Here is a 22,151-nt window from a genome sequence, read left to right on the forward strand (position 1 = left end):
TATTTCTGCTCTGATCTTTATGATTTCTTTCCTTCCGCTAACTTTGGGTTTTGTTTGTTCTTCTTTCTCTAGTTCCTTTAGGTGTAAGGTTAGATTGTTTATTTGAGATTTTTCTTGTTTCTTGAGGTAGGCTTCTACTGCTATAAACTTCCCTCTTAGAACTGCTTTTGCTGCATCCCATAGGTTTGGATCGTCATGTTTTCATTGTCATTTGTCTCTAGGTTATTTTTTGATTTCCTCTTTGATTTCCTCAGTGGTCTCTTGGTTATTTAGTAACGTATTGTTTAGCCTCCATGTGTTTGTGCTTTTTACATTTTTCTACCTGTAATTGATTTCTAATCTCATAGCGTTGTGGTCAGAAAAGATGCTTGATATGATTTCAATTTTTTTAAATTTACTGAGGCTGGATTTGTGACCCAGGATGTGATCTATCCTGGCGAATGTTCCATGTGCACTTGAGAAGAAATTGTAATCTGCATTTTTGGATGGAATGTCCTATAAATATCAATTAAATCTATCTGATCTATTGTGTCATTTAAAGCTTGTGTTTCCTTATTAATTTTCTGTTTGGATGATCTGTCCATTGGTGTGAGGTGCTAAAGTTCCCCACTATTATTTTGTTACTGTCAATTTCCTCTTTTAGAGATATTAGCAGTTGCCTTATGTATTGAGGTGCTCCTATGTTGGGTGCATATATATTTATAATTGTTATATCTTCTTCTTGGATTGATCCCTTGATCATTATGTAGTGTCCTTCCTTGTCTCTTGTAACATTCTTTATTTTAAAGTCTATTTTATCTGATATGAGTATTGTTACTCCAGCTTTCTTTTGATTTCCATTTGCATGGAATATCTTTTCCCATCCCCTCACTTTCAGTCTGTATGTGTCCCTAGGTCTGAAGTGGGTCTCTTGTTCACAGCATATATGTGGGTCTTATTTTTGTATCCATTCATCAAGCCTGTGTCTTTTGGTTGGAGCATTTAATCCATTCATGTTTAAGGTAATTATCGATATGTATGTTCATATTACCATTTTCTTAGCTGTTTTGGGTTTGTTTTTGTAGGTCCTTTTCTTCTCTTGTGTGTCCCACTTAGAGAAGTTCCCTTAGCATTTGTTTTAGAGCTGGTTTGGTGGTGCAGAATTCTCTTAGCTTTTGCTTGTCTGTAAAGCTTTTGATTTCTCTATAGAATCTGGATGAGATCCTTGCCAGGTAGAGTAATCTTGGTTGTACATTCTCCCCTTTCATCACTTTAAGTATATCATGCCACTCCCTTCTGGCTTGTAGAGTTTCTGCTGAGAAATCAGCTGTTAACCTTATGGGAGTTCCCTTATGTGTTGTTTGTCATTTCTCCCTTGCTGCTTTCAATAATTTTTCTTTGTCTTTAATTTTTGCCAATTTGATTACTATGTGTCTTGGCGTGTTTCTCCTTGGGTTTATCCTCTATGTGACTCTCTGCACTTCCTGGACTTGGAAGGCTATTTCCTTCCCATGTTAGGGAGGTTTTTGACTGTAATCTCTTCAAATATTTTCTCTAGTGCTTTCTCTCTCTCTTCTCCTTCTGGGACCCCTATAATGCGAATGTTGTTGCGTTTAATGTTGTCTCAGATGTCTCTTAGGCTGTCTTCATTTCTTTTCATTCTTTTTTCTTTATTCTGTTCCACAGCAGTGAATTCCTCCATTCTGTCTTCCAGGTCACTTATCCGTTCTTCTGTCTGAGTTATTCTGCTATTGATTCCTTCTAGTGTATTTTTCATTTCAGTTATTGTGTTGTTCATCTCTCTTTGTTTGTTCTTTTATTCTTCTAGATCTTTGTTAAACATTTCTTGCAATTTCTCAATCTTTGCCTCCATTCTTTTTCCAAGGTCCTGGATCATCGTCACTATCGTTATTCTGAATTCTTTTTCTGGCAGGTTGCCTATCTCCACTTCATTTAGTTGTTTTTCTGGGGTTTTATCTTGTTCCTTCATCTGGTACATAGCCCTCTGCCTCTTCATCTTGTCTATCTTTCTGTGAATGTGGTTTTTGTTCTACAGGCTGCAGGATTGTAATTCCTCTTGCTTCTGCTGTCTGCCGTCTGGTGGATGAGGCTATCTAAGAGGCTTGTGCAAGTTTCCTGATTGGAGGGACTGGTGGTGGGTAGAGCTGGATGTTGCTCTGGTGGGCAAAGCTCAGTAAAACTTTAATCCACTTGTCTGATGGTGGATGGGACTGGGTTCCCTCCCTATTGGTTGTTTGGCCTGAGGTGACCCAACACTGGAACCTACCCAGGCTCTTTGGTGGGGCTAATTGCAGACTCTGGGAGTGCTCACGCCAAAGGGTACCTCCCAGAACTTCTGTTTCCAGTGACACACAGGCACCCCCCACCTCTGCAGGAGACTCTCCAGCACTAGCAGGCTGGTCTGATTCAGTCTCCTATGTGGTCACAGCTCCTTCCCCTGCGTCCCAATGAGGACTCTACATTGTGTGTGCCCTCCAAGAGTGGAGTCTCTGTTTCCCCCAGTCCTATCGAAGTCCTGCAATCAAATCCCACTAGCCTTCAAAGTCTGATTCTCTAGGAATTCCTCCTCCTGTTGCCAGACCCCCAGATTGGGAATCCTGACGTGGGGCTCAGAACCTTCACTCCAGTGGGTAGACTTCTGTGGTATAAGTGTTCTCCAGTTTGTGAGTCACCCACCCAGCAGTTATGGGATTTGAATTTATCGTGATTACGCCCCTCCTACCGTCTCACTGTGGCTTCTCCTTTGTCTTTGGATGTGGGGTATCTTTTTTGGTGAGTTCCAGTGTCTTCCTGTCAATGATTGTTCAGCAGTTAGTTGTGATTCTGGTGTTCTTGTAAGAGGGAGTGAGAGCACGTCCTTCTACTCCACCATTTTGAACCAATCTTTCACACTAAGACTTTTAAGGAAAATACTAAGGAAATTATTATCCTCTGGCTTATTTGTTGATACTGGTTTAAAATTAATTTCTATCCTTAATGTTAGCTCACAAGTAATTATTAAATTTCTGTATTTCTGATTTTTAATTATCTATCATCCTATTTAGATTGATAGAGAATTTAAAGTCCAGAAAACTTTGTTTTCAATTGGATTCCCCGTTCCCAAACCTTTATTGTACTGCAGTGATGCTTGTGTCATTGGAACAGAATTTTATGTGATGGAACATGTACAGGTAAATTAACACTTAATTGTACTTTTTGTTGCTTTTATTTTTAATTGTGAAATTAGATGTTAATAAATGATAGTATATTAGTCTACATTGCAGGTAATTAGTTTGCTTTGCAAGGGCTTAAACTTTTTTCTTTTTCTTAAAACAACAGAAATTTATTCTCTCTATTCTGGAGGCTAGAAGTTTGAAACCAAGGTGTCAGCAAGATTGGTTCTCTATGGAAGTTTTGTTTTGTTTTTGTTTTTGTTTTTTTAGTTTTTTTATTGAGATCTAGTTGATGCACAATATTATATAAGTTACAGGTGTATTACATAGTGATTCACAATTTTTAAAGGTTATACTGCACTTACAGTTATTATAAAATACTGGCTCTATTCCCTGTGTTGTATTAAACTTTCATTTTATTTTGAGCACACACCGTTTGAGCGGATTGAAGTAAACTAGGAACAAATTTAGTAATTAGGGTGTATTGGCTTAGTCTTCCTCTAGGTGTCAGTAAAGAGCTATATGTAGTGGCAATAACTAAACCGTCCAAATAGTAGGGGAAAAAACTACTCCAAATAGGACATCAATCCATTAAAAATAAATCCAAATTGTTTTAAGTTTGTTTTTTTTTTGGTAAGATGTTACTTGAAATTAGTTTTTGTCCTTTAAGTTCATCTTGGTGTATCCTTGTATTTTCCCTTTGGCATGTACACTCTTATGTTAAACATGTTTCACAAATGACAGTTTTTCTAGAGCAGTCTACAAAGAATTGGTTTTTGTTGTAAAACTGTATCCTGATCTTTTTTGTAGGCAACAGGGGATGATGACACAGCAAATAATTGGTATGAAAAGATTTATCTTGTTTTATATTATCTGTTGTAATTGCTTCCATAGGGCCGAATCTTTCGTGATTTCACAATTCCTGGAGTTAGCCCAGCAGAACGCTCAGCCATATATGTGGCCATGATAGAAACCTTGGCTCAGTTACATTCCTTGAATATACAGTCACTGCAGCTGGAAGGATATGGTAGAGGTGCTGGGTACTGCAAAAGACAGGTAATGCATCCACACTAACAGCTCCTTTTCTCAAGTTGTTGGAAATAATATTAGTTAAAATAAAAACCTATTATTTTATACTTTTCTAAAACTTGGCTATAACTTTTTATATCAGCTGTCAGATTGACTTGTTTTAAACATAAAATAATTTTATATTTTTATATCAGATTTTGTTCAGCAAAAGCTTCTGTAACAGCATGTACATAAATGCAGATTTAAAGCTGTTTCTATCACTTCATTTAATTTACCAATATATTTTCTATACAATTTTCCCTTTTTAAATTAGTTTAACAGATATTTATTAAGCATGAATGTATGTTTAATATGTGCTGAATACTGTGTTAAATATCAGGAAAATAGAATTAAGTTCTTCCCCTAAAGGAACTTATGGTCATTTTTGAGACATCTATACCTGAATCTCATTTACATGAGACTTGAAAATGGTGTAAAAGAGTATGTAATCTTGTAGTAAATTGTTTGGTACTCATCATGAAAACTGTTCCATTCAGAGGAGATATCAGTATGCCCTTGCTTAGGTTGGGGAAAGCTTCCCGGGAAAGATATGTCTTGTACTGTGTATTTAAGGAAGGATAAAATCTAGAGCAATAGGGAAGAGATGGTGAGCATTTCAAATGAAAGGAACAGCAAGACCAGATATGTATGGGGCTGTTTCCCTTTGTACATATGTCTTTTTGAGGGGGCAGAAGGGAGAGAAACGGGAACTAAGGTTTAGGGAATACTCGTTATGTGCCAGCTCCCATGCTAGGTGAGTTGTTAGACCTAGTGTTTTTTAATCTTTGTAAGAACCCTAATACATAGCTATTACTACCCCCATTTTGCAGATGAGGAAACTGAGGCTTGCAGGTATTAAGTAATATACAAATAAGTGGCTTAGGCATAATTTAAACCCAACCCTCTGTGACTCCAAAGATGAAGATCTTTACTGTACTAAATTGAACAGAGATACCTTAGAAAGTGGGGGGAGATATATAAGTAGATAAATAATATTATTTCAGTTGATGGAGAACTTTGAGAATAGGTTGTCTTATTTGCATTCAATTCTAAAAACAATAAAAAATCTTTGCATTTTTCATATCTGTAATATATTTTTGAAGATTCTTTAGAAAATTCTATGGGTAATAAGAAAGGGGATTAAAATGAAATATAAAAATCTCCCTTCTTCTTCTAGTCCCCATATTACAGTTTTCAGGGATTACTTGTTTCTTGTGACCCTTCCAGAAATTTTCTATGTCTATTTTTTTTGGTATGTACGTATGTGTGTTTGTGTGTGTTCTTTTTTTTTTTCTCCTTCCACAAAATAGTTGCTGAATAAAGACTAGAACCCACGTCTCTTGATTCCTAGGCCAGTATTTTTTTTCCTGACAAAAGTCTAGGTAAGTAAAATGGAACTAGATGGAAGAGAAACTTAAATGTTGAAGTTTTCAGGCTGATATGAGTGTTTTAGGCTAATATGAGTATCACGGCATTTGTCCTGAGCATTTAACACTAAAACAAAATTTGGTATAATTGAATTTTGTTTTAATTTTAGAATTGCTGAATCTTATATTCCACTTTCAGCTCTGTCATTTTTTAAAAATTTATATATCTTTAGGTATCAACCTGGACAAAGCAATATCAAGCTGCAGCTCATCAGGACATCCCTGCCATGAACCAACTATCTGACTGGCTAATGAAAAACTTGCCAGATAATGACAATGAAGAAAATTTGATTCATGGAGATTTCAAACTAGATAACATAGTTTTCCACCCTAAAGAGGTATTGGAAGCCCTGTTTATTAAAAATTGAGTATGTCTGATTTGGGATACACGTACTAAGTAGATGTTCCCCCAGAGCACTGAAGGAGCCCACTCCATCCCCATTCTTCCCCTATATTCAAAACTAACTTTATCACTCACAACTTTTTTTTTTTTTTTTTTTTTTTTTTTCTTTTTGCGGTATGCGGGCCTCTCACTGTTGTGGCCTCTCCCGTTGCGGAGCACAGGCTCCGGATGCGCAGGCCCAGCGGCCATGGCTCACGGGCCCAGCCGCTCCGCGGCATATGGGATCCTCCCAGACCGGGGCACGAACCCGTATCCCCTGCATCGGCAGGCGGACTCTCAACCACTGCGCCACCAGGGAGGCCCATCACTCACAACTTTTAGAAATAAGTCCTGCAGATATTCTGGCATAGGTATCTGCCCACCTTAAAAGGCTGGGTCTAATCATCTAATTTACTACTTTAAAAGTATTTGGGAATTTACATGCATGTTGCTGTTTTCTTCAAAGAAATTTTTCAGCTACTAAATATATTTAGCTTATCCACGTTCTTGCTCTTTCTTCTGGTTCATTTTCATTTTTTTCCATATCTGATAAAGAATTTTTAATTTGATTATTATAAGCTCAGAGAGGACAGAATTCCAAAAGACTCTTTTGAGGCTTCAAAAGAATTTGTATGAGGTTAATGTAACCTTGCCCTGTGTAAATGTACACAGTGTAATCTTTATAAAGAGTACAAACAAATCAGAGCTATAACCCTCCTCCACTGAGCATAGTGAGGCCTAGGATTGGAGGAGTGTGGTGGGAATGAAGAAAGTACTTCAGTTCTCCTCTCTTTACCTGTATGCCTTTGGACAAGACATTTATTTGGCCCTTAGCATTCTGATATTGATGTGAATGATTTACAGTTCCCTGAATCTTCCTTCTTAGGAGAAAATTTTCTGGGTTCATTAGTTTTCTCAGAATGCTAAGATGTTTTAGGGCAGGTAGAGCTATTCTAAATTCATGTGCTAAGCTTCTGGGTTTCATGTTCTTTTCATACAGGAAGAGGACAGGAGGAAAATAACATTATAAATTGCATTGCTGTCATAATTCAAAGTACTGCTATATCAATTGAAAGTTCAAATATAATATAAAGACATACGAGCACATTCACCATCAAGACAGAAAATTTTTCATAGAAAAGTCAGTTTGGGTATTTAAATTATGTATATGTAATTATACATATGCGTGCGTATGTAACTTTTTGTTAATGGCATGGATGAATTCTGAATTATGACTGTTAAATATAGAATAGGAAAATTAAAGATTGCTAATTTATAACCTGGAAAAATTAGAAAAGCATATACCTTAAAACAGCAGGATCTGGTCTATATTTTATCTATTTCATTTGGTTCATTAATATTTTTGGAGCCTATCTTTGAATAAGTCAGCGTTCTTTATGTGTTCTATCAATATAACTACAGTACTTTTACATTCATTACGTAAGCAAGGAAGGAAAAATTCAGACCTAAATCTCCTTAGTAATGTGTTGTCTACCAAGATGTTTAAATATGCTGAAATTAAATATTAAATATGCTGAAAGTAACAGCAGGTAAGTTCCAAATAGTTATTCCCTTTTTATATTTAATCTCATGTTAGAAAACCGTTTCTTATAGGATTAAAGTTGCCAAACAGGAATCATCTAACTTAAGTTCTGTGGAGGCAATGCTAATTTGTTACATATATCATTATCTTTTATGTTTTAGGGTTATATAGTAGCTAGTAAAATGTCTTCTACTTTATACCCAGTAATCCCTTAATTATTAGTTAAATCAAAGTTAATCAATTTCTGTCTCATATAAATATGTGTAGCTAATTTTTTATGGAAGTAACATAGAGTTGACAAAGTACAAGTCAACTGGCATTTATTTATTACAAACTATGTGCTCTGAAACATGGGGTTAGAAGGAAAAACAGCTCTTGACGAGCTCAAAATACAGATGGAGAGAAAAGATACTCGGGTAACAGCAGAGAACAATATATACCCAAATGCTAAAGTATATCATACGGTAAAATTAAGAGAGTAGTCAAAGAAGGAAAACATTCCCACTGTGGGCTGGCATTAAAAGCTATGAAACTTTAGAATTTAATTCTAGTCAATAGTTCCATCTCATTTTTTAAATTTCATAAATAATTAGGAAATTAGACTATGTTTGTTTTTTCATGAAGGCACTTCAAAAATTGGAAAATCAGTCCCTGGATGTGTGTATGTATGTGCTCCACTGTATATATTCCTAGGGATATGATTGAAAGCTTTTTATTTTTCCTTTGAGGGTAAGAATTATACCTTTAATTAATTTTTTTCTTACCTTTGTTTCTAGAGTCTATATGGTAGATGCTCAATAAGTGGGCACCTTCTAGACTAAGAGCTCCTATAAAGCAGTAAATGCATCTTATTCATTTCTGCAGGTGGTTACACGTTTCTGAATGAATCTATGTTAAAATAATTGACTTTAATCACTAAGGTACTATTTCCATCTCATTTATTTATGCTTAATTTTTATTCTCTACCAGTATGACCTTAACCCCTTACTGTGCCTCAGTTTTTATTGTAACGTTTTATTTTGAAATCATTAAAGACTCACAAGAAGTTGTAAAAATTGAGAGGGGCCTGTGTATCCATCATCCAGATTCCCCAAAGAGATCTCACACAACTAGAGTATATTATCAAAGCCAGGAAATTGACATTGTGTGATTTGTGTGCCTTTTGGATTGGGAAAAAAAAAATTCAGGGTTCCCAAGGAGCTAAAATGAGGTAATTGATATGGAGCAACTAGCTGGTACCTGGCACAGCTGGTGCTCAACTTATTTCAGTTCTCTTCTTTTCCATTCTTTTCCCCTCTGTTTTTATATTCTGCTTTTCCAAGATTGCCTATCAGCTCTATTCTTTAGAAAAAATTAGGGTAAAAGTAAATCTTTACTTTTAGTAGATATGTACTAAAACCTAAACAGTACTTATAGGGAATGAAATTATAGGAGATTTATAAGTTGTACATTTCTGTAATGTTTAAGGTTTGAGGTTTTATTGTTTTTTTTCCCCCAAACAACAGCATATTTTATTTTTGTTGTCAGAAAACACAACAATTAAGAAAGAAAACAAAAACAATTTTAAATGATAAACCATCTAAGAATGTGTGTGGTAAACCAGTAAAGAATTGCTAAAGGGAATAACCAAACTAAAATATATCACTCAATTTCACAATCCCTAGTTATTTTCTAGTTACTGATATGTAACGTATTTGAAGCATGTTTGAGCAAGTGTTTCAGTAGTAAAAAATGCTTACTGCAATGTTTAAAAGAAATCCAGTTTTCCTGGAAAATATCGTTAATTTTCCAAATATAAATCTTACCCATCTGGCAGAGAAATGTTTAAGATTTTGGAATTTAATGTACATATTATCATTTCAACTTGAAAAATAAATATATTTAATAAACCCATAGATATTTTATCTGCATTCATTAATTAGTAGTCAGATGTATTTACGATAAATATAAGGGCACTGTTTCTTCTGAAGTCATCTGCCTTGCAGCCTTTTATATGTTGTCTTATGGAAAAAAAATTTGTTATGCAAAACAAAACTTGTCTTTTTAATGGATTTTTCTTTTTAATTCCCCCACTATTTCTAAGATGTCAGTGTATTTAGAGAAAAGCTTAATTATAAAACTTAATTTTATTGCTAGAAAAGCCATGGGGATTGGGGTTTTTATCCAATCTTTTTACTTTTCAGATGTTTTTAAATACCCTTAATATGCTCTTTGGTCATAAAGCCAGGTTTTGAACTCAGACCTACTGACTTCCAATTCCATATGATTCCTTCCACACTGTACTGCTTCTCATCTCTGTTGGAACTGGTCAACTTTTGACTTCATTTGACTTCTCACCTTGCCTGGCCCAGGTGGGCATGATCAATCATTTCAAGAACTACCTTCTTTATTATCAATGAATTAATAATTTTTTGACTGTGAATGTGTGTGCAAGTAATGTAAGAGTTATAAAGTTTCCTGACCTTATATTATTATTGCAGAATCTTCTCACCTCTTGACTTTATATATAATCTCCAACCCTGATCTTGGTTCATTGTATTTTTGCTACAGAATGAAGTCGTAAAGTCACGTTAATGGGGTCTGGGACATATCTATGCTGCATAATTTCATCTAGGTTGTAACTTCAACTCTTTGTAAAATCTGTGACTTTTTTTTTAAATGGCTTTTTCAAATCTCTATTCTTCTTGAACTATCAAGTTGCCTTTTACATCTAGACTCCCACTCTCACATTTAGACTTGATTCGTTTTTGTCCTTTTAATCACTTTTCAGCACAAGCTGCTTTCTAGGGATTACATACCCCTGGAAATTCTCTTGATGTTATTGAAGACATTTCAGTCCACTACACAATGTTTCCTTCATGCAGAGTGATGGGGCACATTTTTCTTAAGCCATTGCCAAGAAAAATTGTTACTTTTTAAAAATTAAAGTATAGTCGATATATAGTATTATGTAAGTTACAGGTGTACAGTATAGTGATTCACAATTTTTAAAGGTTATACTCCATTTATAGTTATTATAAAATATTGGCTATATTCTCTGTGTCCTTATAGCTTATTTTATACATAATAGTTTGTACCTCTTAATCCCCTACCTCTAAATTACCCCTCCCTCCTTCCCTCTCCCCATTGGTAACCATTAGTTTGTTCTCTAAATCTATAAGTCTGTTTCTTTTTTGTTATATTCACTAGTTTATTTTTTACATTCCACATATAAGTGATATCATGTAGCATTTGTCTTTCTCTGTCCAACTTATTTCACTTAACATAATACCATCCAAGTCCATGCACGTTGTTGCAAATGGCAAAATTTCCTTCTTTTTTATGCCTGAGTAGCATTCCATTGTGTGTGTGTGTGTGTGTGTATATATATATATCATGTCTTCTATATCCATTCATCTGTTGATGGACACTTAGGTTGCTTCCATATCTTGACTACTGTAAATAATGCTGGTATGAACACTGGATACATGTAACTTTTCAAATTAGTGTTTTTGTTTTCTTCAGATATATACCCAGGAGTGGAATTGCTGAGTCATATTATAGTTCTAGTTTTAGTTTTTTGCAAAACCTCCATACTGTTTTGCATAGTGGCTGCATGAATTCACATTCCCACCAACATTGTATGAGGGTTCCCTTTTCTCCACATCCTGACTAGCATTTGCTATTTGTGTTCTTTTTGATGATGGCCATTGTGACAGGTGTGAGGTGATATCTCATTGTGGTTTTGATTTCATTTCCCTAATGATTAGCGATGTTGAACATCTTTTCATGTGCCTGTTGGCCATCTGCATTTCCTCTTTGGAAAAAAGTCTATTCAGGTCTTATGCCCATTTTTTAATCAGTTTTTTAAAAAAATATTGAGTTGTATGAGTGTTTATATATTTGGGATATTAACCCCTTATTGGTCATATCATTTGCAAATATTTTCTCCCATTCAGTAGGTTGTCTTCTTATTTTGTTGATGGTTTCCTTTGCTGTGCAAAAGCTTTTAAGTTTAATTAGGCCCCGTGTGTTTATTTTTGCTTTTATTTCCTTTGCTTTAGGAGATAAATCTAAAAACATATGGCTACAATTTATATCAAAGAGTGTGGTCTGTTTTCCTCTAGGAGTTTTTTTTCTAGTCTTACATTTAGGTTTTTAATCCATTTTGAATTTATTTTTGTATGTAGTGTGAGAAAATGTTCTTATTTCATGCTTTTACATGTAGCTGTCCAGTTTTCTCAGCATCAGTTTTTGAACAGGCTGTCTTCTCCATTATATATTCTTGCCTCCTTTGTCATAGATTAATTGACCATAAGTGCGTGGATTTATTTCTATATTCTCTGTTATATTCCATTCATCTTTTTGTCTGTTTTTGTGCCAATACCATACTGTGTTAATGACTGTAGCTTTGTAGTATAGTCTGAAGTCAGGGAGCATGATTCTTCCACTTCTGTTCTTTCTCAAGATTGTTTTGGCTATTCGGGATCTTTTGTGTTTCCATAAAAATTTAATTGTTTTTTGGCTACACTGCACAGCTCGTAGGATCTTAGTTCCCCTACCAGGGATTGAACTCGGGCCCTTGGCAGTGAAAGCACAGAGTCCTAACCCTTGGATCTCCAGGGAATTCCCTCCATCTAAATTTAAGAATTATTTGTTCTAGTTCTGTGAAAAATGCCATTGGTATTTTGATAGGGATTGCATTGAACCTGTAGATTGCCTTGGGTAGTATGGCCATTTTAAGAATATTAATTCTTCCAGTCCAAGAACACGGTATATCTTTCCATCTGTTTGTGTCATCTTCATTTTCTTTTGTCAGAGTCTTATAGTTTTCCAACTGCAGGCCTTTTACCTCCTTAGGTAGGTTTATTCCTAGGTATTTTGTTCTTTTTGATGCAACGGTAAATGGGATTATTTCCTTAACTTCTTTTTCTGATAGTTCATTGTTAGTGTATAGAAATGCAACAGATTTCTGTACATTAATTTTGTATCCTGCAACTTTACCAAATTCATTGATGAGCTCTAGTAGTTTTCTGGTGGTGTCTTTAGGATTTTCTATGTATAGTACCATGTGATCTACAAAGAGTGACAGTTTTACTCTTTCCTTTCAAATTTGGATTCCTTTTATTTCTTTTTCTTGTCTGACTGCTGTGATTAGGACTTCCAATACTATATTGAATAAAAATGGCAAGAGTCGGCATCCCTGTCTTGTACCTGATCTTAGAGGAACTCCTTTCAGCTTTTCACTGTTGAGTATGATGTTAACTGTGGGTTTGTCATGAATGACCTTCATTATGTTGAGATATGTTCCCTAATCTATGCCCACATTCTTAAGAAAAATATCATAAATGGATGTTGAATTTTGTCAAAAGCTTTTCCTGCATCTATTGAGATGATCATATGATTTTTATTCTTCAGTTTATTAATGTGGTATATCACATTGATTAATTTGCAGATATTGAAAAGTCCTTCCATCCCTGAGGTAAATCCCACTTGATCATGGTGTATGATCCTTTTAATGTGTTGTCGTATTTGGTTTGCTAGTATTTGGTTGAGGATTTTTGCATCTATGTTCATTAGTGATATTGGCCTGTAATTTTCTTTTTTTGTCATATCTTTGTCTGGTTTTGATATCAGGGTGATGCTTGCCTCATAGAATGGGTTCAGAAGTGTTACTTCCTCTGCAATTTTTTGGAATAGTTTAAAAAGGATAGGGATTAACTCTTCTGTAAATGTTTGGTAGAATTCACCCATGAAGCCATCTGGTCCTGGACTTGTGTTTCTTGAGAGTTTTTAAATTACTGATTCAATTTCATTACTGGTAATTGATCTGTTCATATTTTCTATTTCTTCCTGGTTCAGTCTGGGGAGATTGTATCTTTCTAAAAATTTGTCTGTTTCTTCGAGGTTGTTGATTTTATTGACATATTGTTGTTCATTGTAGTCTCTCATGATTCTTTATATTTCTGTGATGTCAGTTGTAACTTCTCCTTTTTCATTTCTGATTTTATTGATTTGATCCCTCTCCCTTTTTTTCTTGATAAGTCTGACTAAAGGTTTTATCAGTGTTGCTTATCTTCTTAGAGAACCAGCTTTTAGTTTCATTTATCTTTTCTATTGATTTTTTAGTCTCTATTTCATTTATTTCTGCTCTGATCTTTACGATTTATTTTCTCCTACTGACTTTGGGTTTTGTTTGTTCTTCTTTTTCTAGTTCCTTTAGGTGTAAGTTTAAGTTGTTTATTTGAGATTTTTCTTTTTTCTGAGGTAAGCTTGTATCACTGTAAGCTTCCCTCTTAGAACTGCTTTTGCTGCATCTCATAAATTTTGGATCATCATGTTTTCATTTTCATTTGTCTTTAGGTAAGTTGTTATTTCCTTTTTGACTTCCTCAGTGTTCCATTTGTTGTTTAGTAGCATATTGTTTAGCCTCTTGTGTTTTTTGCAGTTTTTTTCTAGTAGTTAATTTCTAGTCTCATAGTGTTGTGGTCGGAAAAGATGCTTCATATGATTTCAGTTTTCTTAAATTTACTGAGGATTGTTTTGTGGCCTAGCATGTGTTCTATCCTGGAGAATGGTCCATGTGCACTTGAAAAGAATATGTATTCCACTGCTTTCAGATAGAATATTCTATATATATCAACTAAGTCCATCTGTTCTAATGTGTCGTTTAAGGCTTATTGATTTTCTGTCTGGATGATCTGTCCATTAATGTAAGTGTGGTGTTAAAGTCCCCCACTAGTATTATGTTACTGTCGATATCTCCATTTATGTCTGTTAATAGTCACTTTATGTATTTAAGTGCTCCTATGTTGGGTGCATATGTATCTATAATTGTTATATATTCTTCTTGGATTGATCCCTTGATCATTATGTGTAGTGTCTTTGTCTCTTGTAACAGTCTTTGTTTTAAAGTCTATTTTGACTGATATAACTTTTGCTACCCCAGCTTTCTTTTGATTTCCATTTGCATGGAATACCTTTTTCCATCCCCTCACTTTAGTCTTTTTGTGTCTTTAGATCTCAAGTGAGTTTCTTGTAGGCAGCAACTATACAGGTCTTGTTTTTGTATCCATTCAGCCACTCTGTGTCTTTTGATTGGAGCATTTATTTCACTTACATTTGAGGTAATTACTGATATGTAAGTTCTTATTGCCATTTTGTTTATTGTTTTGGAATTGTTTTGTGGGTCTTTTTTATCACCTTCTTTTTTTCTCTTGTCATGTGATGTGATGAGTATCTTTAGAGTTATGTTTGGATTCCTGTCTCTTTTTTGTATGTATATCTATTATAGATTTTTCGTTTGTGGTTATGATGAGGTAGGTGGGTATACATACATATACATATATATATATATATATATATATATATGATTGTTTTAAGTTGCTGACTGCTTAATTTCAAATGCATTTTAACAACCCTGCATTTGTACTCTCTTCCTCTCATGATTACTCTTTTTGGTATCATATTTTACATCTAATTGGTTGTGTATTCCTTACCTGCTTATTGTGGATATTAATGATTTTACTACTTTTGTCTTTTAATCTTCCTACTAGTTTTGTGCATGGATAATTTCCTACCTTTACTTATGTTTGCCTTTACCAATGAAATTTTTCATTTCATAATTTTCTTGTGTCAAGTTGTGGCCTTTTCTTTTTTTTTTTTTCTTTTTGTGGTATGCGGGCCTCTCACTGCTGTGGCCTCTCCCGCTGCGGAGCACAGGCTCTGGACGCGCAGGCCCAGCGGCCATGGCTCACGGGCCCAGCCGCTCCGCGGCACATGGGATCCTCCCAGACCGGGGCACGAACCCATATCCCCTGCATCGGCAGGCGGACTCCCAACCACTGCGCCACCAGGGAGGCCCTGGCCTTTTCTTTTTTGCTTAGAGAAGTTTCTTTAACATTTCTTGTAAACCTAGTTTGGTGATGCTGAACTCTTTTAGCTTTTGTCTGTCTGTAAAACTTTTGATCTCTTCATCAAATCTGAATAAGAGCCTTGCTGGGTAGAGTATTCCTGGTTGTAGGGTTTCCCTTTCATCACTTTATTCTTTTTTTTTTTTAATTTATTTATTTTTGGCTGTGTTGGGTCTTCTTTGCTGCACACTGGCTTTCTCTAGTTGTGGCGGGTGGAAGTTACTCTTTGTTGTGGTGTGTGGGCTTCTCATTTCGGTGGCTTCTCTTGTTGCAGAGCACAGGCTCTAGGCGCATGGACTTCAGTAGTTGTGGCCTGCGGGCTCAGTAGTTGTGGCTCATAGGCTCTAGAGTGCAGGCTCAGTAGCTGTGGTGCACAGGCTTAGATGCTTCATGGCATGTTGGATCTTCCCAGACCAGGTCTCGAACCTCTGTCCCCTGCATTGGCAGGTGGATTCTTAACCACTGCACCACTAGGGAAGCCCTCCTTTCACCACTTTAAATGTATTGTACCACTCCCTTATGGCCTGTAGAGTTTCTGCTGAAAAGTCAGCTGATAACCTTATAGGAGTTCCCTTATATGTTATTTTTTGCTTTTCCCTTGTTGCTTTTAATAGTCTCTCTTTATCTTTGCTTTTTGCCATTTTAATTAAAATGTGTCTTGGCATGTTCCTCTTTGGGTTAATCCTTTATGGGACTCTACACTTATGGGACTTGGATGTCTATTGCCATTCCCAGGTTAGGGAAGTTTTTAGCTGTTAGGTCTTCAAATATGTTCTCATCCCCTTTCTCTCTCTCTTCTCCTTGTAGGACCTCTATAATGCAAATGTTATTGTGCTTGATGTTGTCCCAGAGGTCTCTTAAACTGTCCTCATTTCTTTTCCTTATTTTTTCTTTTTTCTGTTCCACATCAGTGATTTCCACTACTCTGTCTTCCAGCTCAATGATCCATTCCTCTGTATCATTTAGTCTACCATTGATTACTTCTAGCATATTTTTTCATGTCATTTATTGTATTCTTCATCTCTGTTCAGTTGTTCTGCATATTTTTTGACTCTTTGTTAAGAACTTCTAACTTCTCACTCTGTGCATCCATTCTTCTCCTGGGTTTTTTCATCATCTTTACCATCACTACCCTGAACTCTTTCTTAAGTAGATTTCCTGTCTCCACTTCACTTAGTTCTTTGTCTGGTGTTTTGTCTTATTTCTTCATCTGGAGCATGTTCTTCTGTCACCTCATTTTGCCTAAGTTGCTATTTGTATTTTTATGTATCTGCTAAGTTAGTTAGTCACACTTGGAGAAGTGACCTCCTGTAGTAGATGCCCTATGCATCCCAGCAGTGCACTTCTTTCTCATCTCCCAAGCTATATGCTCTAGGTGTTCCCCCTATGAGGGCTACCTGGGACCTTCTCTTGTGGCCAGCTGAGTATGTGGGCAGTCTGGTAGGTTTGGTTAACCCCCAGTCCAGTTGGTTGCTAGGCTCTGCCTTATGTGGAGGCTGCTGGCTGCTGGTTGGTGGGGCTGGGTCACGAGGTCACTGACTGAAGAACTAGCCCAGGGGGCCCCAAGCTAGTGCTGGCTCACTGGTTGGCAGAGTCAGGGTCCAGAAGACTCCAGGGTTGTTGCCCACCTTCCTCGTGGGTGAAGCCAGGTCCTGGGGTTATTTCCGGACTACTGGCAGGCAGAGAAGGTCCTGGAGTTGGTTGCAGGGTCCAGGGATTCCAGAGATGGTATCAGATTGCTGCTGGTGGGGGGTGGGTTTCTGACACAGGGTCTGGGGTGTCAAGAAGCTTGAATTAGCCTGCTAGTGAGCAGGGCTGGGGCCCGGCTTGTCCCAGGGCAGGGTCTCTGGCCTGTTGGTAGGTGGGCTGTGTCTGCAGGCTGCCAGATTGTGGTTTTCTTACATCTGGTCCCTGCCCACTGGTGGCTGGAGCTAGGTCCTGGGCTCTCTGGTAGGCAGGGCCATGTCCAGAGGCAGCTGTGGGCTTAGGGGGTCTTAAGGCAGCCTGTCTGCTGATGGGTGGGTCTGTGTCCTTGCCCAGTTAGTTACTTGGCTTGAGGCACCCCAGCACTGGCGACTACAGGCTGTTGGACCAGGGCAGGGCTGGGTCCTGGGGGTAATAAGCCAGAGGGAGGATTCCACAATGGTGTCTGCCAAGACTAATGTCCACATGGTAGAAGGAGCTCCCAAGAATGGCTTCCACTAGTGTCTGTGGCCCCAGAGTGAGCTGCAGTTGCCTCCTGCCTCTCTGGGAGACTCTCTAAGACCAATAGGTCGGTGTGTCCCAGGCTCCTATCAAATCATGGCTTTTATTTTGGGTCCTGGAGTGTGTGAGATTTTTTGTGCACCCTTTAAGAGTGAAGTCTCTGTTTCCCCCAATCCTCTGGGACTCCCAAAATTAAGCACCACTAGCCTTCAAAACCAAATGCACTGGGGGCTCATCTTCCTGCTGCAGGACCCCCAGAATGGGGAGCCCAATGTGGGGCTCAGACCTCTCACTCCTGTGGGAAAACCTCTGCAGTGTAATTATTCTCCAGTTTGTGGGTCATACATCTGGGGTTATGGGACTTGACTATATTGTGAGTTCACCTGTCCTACCCACCCCATTGTGGTTCCTTCTTTATGTTTTTAATTGTAGAAGATCTTTTCTGGTAGGTTCTGGTCTTTTTCATTGATGGTTGTTCTGCTTATAGTTGTTATTTTGGTGTGCTCATGAGAGGAGGTGAACTCATGGTCTTTCTACTCTGCTGTCTTGACTGATCTCTCCATGAAAATTGTCACTCTTGAGCAGCTGAATTTTTTTGCTTTGTTTTGAAGTACAGTTGATTTGTAATATAATGTTAGTTTCAGTTTCAGGTGTAAAGCATTGTCATTCAGGGTTTTTGCAGATTATACTCCATTATAGGTTATTATAAGATAATGGGTATAATTCCCTGTGCAATACAATATATCCTTGTTGCTTATCTGTTTTATATATAGTAGTTTGTATCTGTTAATCCCATACCCCTAATTTGTCCCTCTCTCCTCCCCTTTCACCTTTGTAACCACAAGTTTGTTTTCTATATCTGTGAGTCTGTTTCTGTTTTGCCTATGCATTCATTTGTATTATATTTTAGATTCCACATGTAAATGATATCATATAGTATTTGTCTTTCTCTGTCTGACTTATTTCACTAAGCATAATATTCTCTAGGTCCATCCATGTTGCTGCAAATGGCAATATTTCATTCTTTATTATGGCTGAGTAATATTCCATTGTGTATATACCACGTCCTCTAACCTAATCATCTGTTGATGGGCACTTGGAAGCAACCCAGGTGCAGCTGGTTTGTTTTTAATCTACATGCACTATAAGCATTGTGACTGATTATGCTTCATACTTTATTTTGTCCATAGAAAACTCAGAGCAAATTCTGCTGTCAACACTAAAAACTATATATCAATATGACCTGTGACATTTAATTTTATGTAATAACCTACTCTTAGCTTTATCACTTTATTAAAAATTATTATCTTTTTTCCTACCTCCTTCATCTATTGTCAGTCCTACTGTATTGCATGTGTTTCTTTTGTTTTGAAAAGGTAATATACATATATATTAATAAAATTCAAGGGACTTCCCTGGTGGAGCAGTGGTTAAGACTCCGCCTGCCAATGCAGGGGACACGGGATGGATCCCTGGTCCAGGAAGATCCCACGTGCCACGGAGCAACTAAGCCCGTGCACCACAACTACTGAGCCTGCACTCTAGAGCCCGTGAGCCACAACTACTGAGCCTGTGCACCACAACTACTAAAGCCTGTGTGCTCTAGGGCCTGCGTGCCACAACTACTGAGCCCACATGCCCAACTACTGAAGCCTGTGTGCCTAGAGCCCGTGCTCCACAACAAGAGAAGCCACTGCGATGAGAAGCCCGTGCACTGCAATGAAGAGTAGCCCCTGCTCACCGCAACTAGAGAAAGGCCGCGTGCAGAGTGAAGACCCAACACAGCCAAAAATAAATAAAAAATTTAAAAAAATTCAATATGGCAAAAAGCATACTAGAAAATAAAACTCAATATAGAAGATAATCAACAAAATGAAAAGCTTCGGTTGTGCTGAGGTTTCAGAAAAACTCTCAGAAATCATTTTAAGTTCTTTAGCAGCAAAATGAATTAGTAAATGTTCACCTCATCCACTAGAAGTTATGCTACACTTTCTATAGCTCTGTATACAAACAGGAATAGACAGGATTCTAATAAACCATTGCTAATTAATTTATACTAATTGATAACTTGATGAACCATCAGTTTTTCTCACTGGCTATTGTTTTATAGCTTTGTGGGTAATTACTTTTAAAATGTTTCAAATTTCTTGAAACTTAACTCCAGGGAAAATTCCCAATTTTCAATTAAAAAAAGGTAAACATTTATAGCATAATTAAGTATATCATCTTCTTTTCTTTGGACGTCAAGAGCACAGAAACAAACAGAAAGGTATAGAGAAAAATGTGTCCAATCCCTTTTTAAAGCAAATTTAACAAATCTAGCTAATATAGTAACTTATAATTCAATATAACCACAACCATAAGAAGTCTTATGAAGTCAACTCATAGAGGAAGTAGTGATCTTCCCATAGTCAAAATGATAATTTTTTTATTGCCTGCTATGTGCCAGGCTCTGTACTTATTCATCGAATAAATACATTTTGGCCACCTACTGTATGTCAGGTACTTCGCAGCTAGACACTGGTAAACAAAATGGACATGTTACCTGCTCTTATTTCATCTTCACACTAAATCTATGCAAAAGGTGTATGTTATGGCTGCAAAAATTGAGAATCAGAAAGGTTAACTAGCTTGTCCAGAATTACACAGCCAGTAAATGGTGGAGCTAGGACTTGAATACAGGTCTGTGATTCCAAAGACCACATTTTTCCTTAAAGCTACAATAATGTGTTCAAGTGTGTGAGAGAAGCAAGGGAGTGCAAGCACACACACACAAAGTTACATAAAGGCATGAAACCCAGTAACTTGCATTGCCTAAGTGAGCTTTGCTGTTTTATCTGGCTTAGATAACCTTGTCTAGATTATTGCTGCAGCCTCCTCATTGCCTCCCCTACAGTCTATTCAAAACATAGCAGCTAGAGTGACCTTAAAATACAAATCCTATCATGTCACTCCTCCCGTACAGAACCCTCCAATGGAGTGTCTCCTCCCATATCCCATCCCTCCTGCCTCAGTCCCTTGAAGTAACCATAGCCATTGCTATCAGTTTGGTATATATTCTTTCAACTTTGTGTATTCATTTGTACCCTTTTTATTTAAACAAATAGGATCATACTATGCATATTGTTTTACAAATTGCCTTTTCCCCTTGTATTTGCAGTTGAATGTCCTGTGTTCTTAACATAAAGCTATATAGTCCCTTGATACATATTGTTACAAAATAGAATGAGGAAAGCTTTCCGTGTTATTGATTCCAAATTTCACAACTCTTTTATCATGTTGCTATATAATGGTGGATTTTGTATTCATAGAACAAACAGCATCTTTTATAACAATTACAGTTTTATATATACTGCATGAAATAACTTACTTTAAAAAATTACTATTGTCGGGCTTCCCTGGTGGCGCAGTGGTTGAGAGTCCGCCTGCCGATGCAGGGGAAACGGGTTCGTGCCCCGGTCTGGGAAGATCCCACATGCCGCGGAATGGCTGGGCCCGTGAGCCATGGCCACTGGGCCTGTGCGTCCGGAGCCTGTGCTCCGCAACGGGAGAGGCCACAACAGTGAGAGGCCCACATACCGCAAAAAAAAAAAAAAAAAAAAAAAAAAAAAATTACTATTGTCATAAGAGTGTAATATTTGTTATGTTGTAAGATTCATTACCAGAGCATAGATTCTTAAATTATAAGTAATTGTTAGAATTTCTTCTTTACTATAGTTACTCTCAGTTGAAACTTTTCAACTGCTTTTGCCTCCGTTCATTAGTAGACACGTTAGGCTGTGTAAAGTAAAATGCAGAGCTGTTGGCCAGCAATGGAAACAGGGGACTTGGCTCTATTTGATAAATGAAATGTGCCACTGTGTGTAAAGACTGCAAACTACAGCTTTACATTTGCTTTTGATGGAAAATATGATTTTTAATATATTCTATTTCATTCATCTCCTTATTTTAGTTGTTTTGGATTTAATATATTAAAACCTTTTTATTTTTAATTACAGTCTCGAGTTGTAGCTATACTAGATTGGGAGCTTTCAACCATTGGTCATCCTCTGTCAGACTTGGCTCATCTCTCTGTGTTCTACTTTTGGCCAAGGACCATTCCATTGTTAAGTCAAAGTCCTCATTTGCAAGAAAACATAGGTATGAAAACATAATGTTGCCTAAATTGCTATTAATATAAAATTATATTTATTTTTCTTCATAATTAATAAAAGGATTATATTGCAATCTTAGATAAATAGCTTTTGTTTCTTGAAATGTTTTTAAATCATTTTATTCTATCCATTTTTTTGAATGTATCATTCCACTTCTAGTAATTTGTTACAAATTATAATCATTTGTATATAATGTTCTTTTGGAAATCAACATTTAGAGCATGTTTTGTTATATGGATTATAATTATATGGATCATAATGTTTTAATTATAATATATTTTATTATTATATATAATTAATATAAATAATATAATATATTATTTATATT

The 22,151-nt window shown here is 36.6% G+C and overlaps 1 protein-coding gene across 6 annotated transcripts in view; it reads left to right on the forward strand.

Moving 5' to 3' along the window:
- The window catches only part of ACAD11 (acyl-CoA dehydrogenase family member 11), a 108,773-nt gene that overhangs the window by 24,655 nt on the left and 61,967 nt on the right, over positions 1 to 22,151 (forward strand). For 5 of the 6 annotated variants that reach the window (XM_081235427.1, XM_081235424.1, XM_081235425.1 and 2 more), the window contains exons 3-6: positions 3,045 to 3,170; positions 4,047 to 4,208; positions 5,821 to 5,985; positions 21,668 to 21,809. In XM_081235427.1, coding sequence (XP_081091553.1) covers positions 3,045 to 3,170; positions 4,047 to 4,208; positions 5,821 to 5,985; positions 21,668 to 21,809 — 595 coding nt within the window. The remainder of the gene's footprint in view (positions 1 to 3,044; positions 3,171 to 4,046; positions 4,209 to 5,820; positions 5,986 to 21,667; positions 21,810 to 22,151) is intronic. The other variant, XM_081235426.1, reaches the window with a different exon arrangement.

This window comes from Mesoplodon bidens (assembly GCF_964165515.1).
Source record: "Mesoplodon bidens genome assembly, chromosome: 5".
Lineage (NCBI taxonomy): Eukaryota > Metazoa > Chordata > Mammalia > Artiodactyla > Ziphiidae > Mesoplodon > Mesoplodon bidens.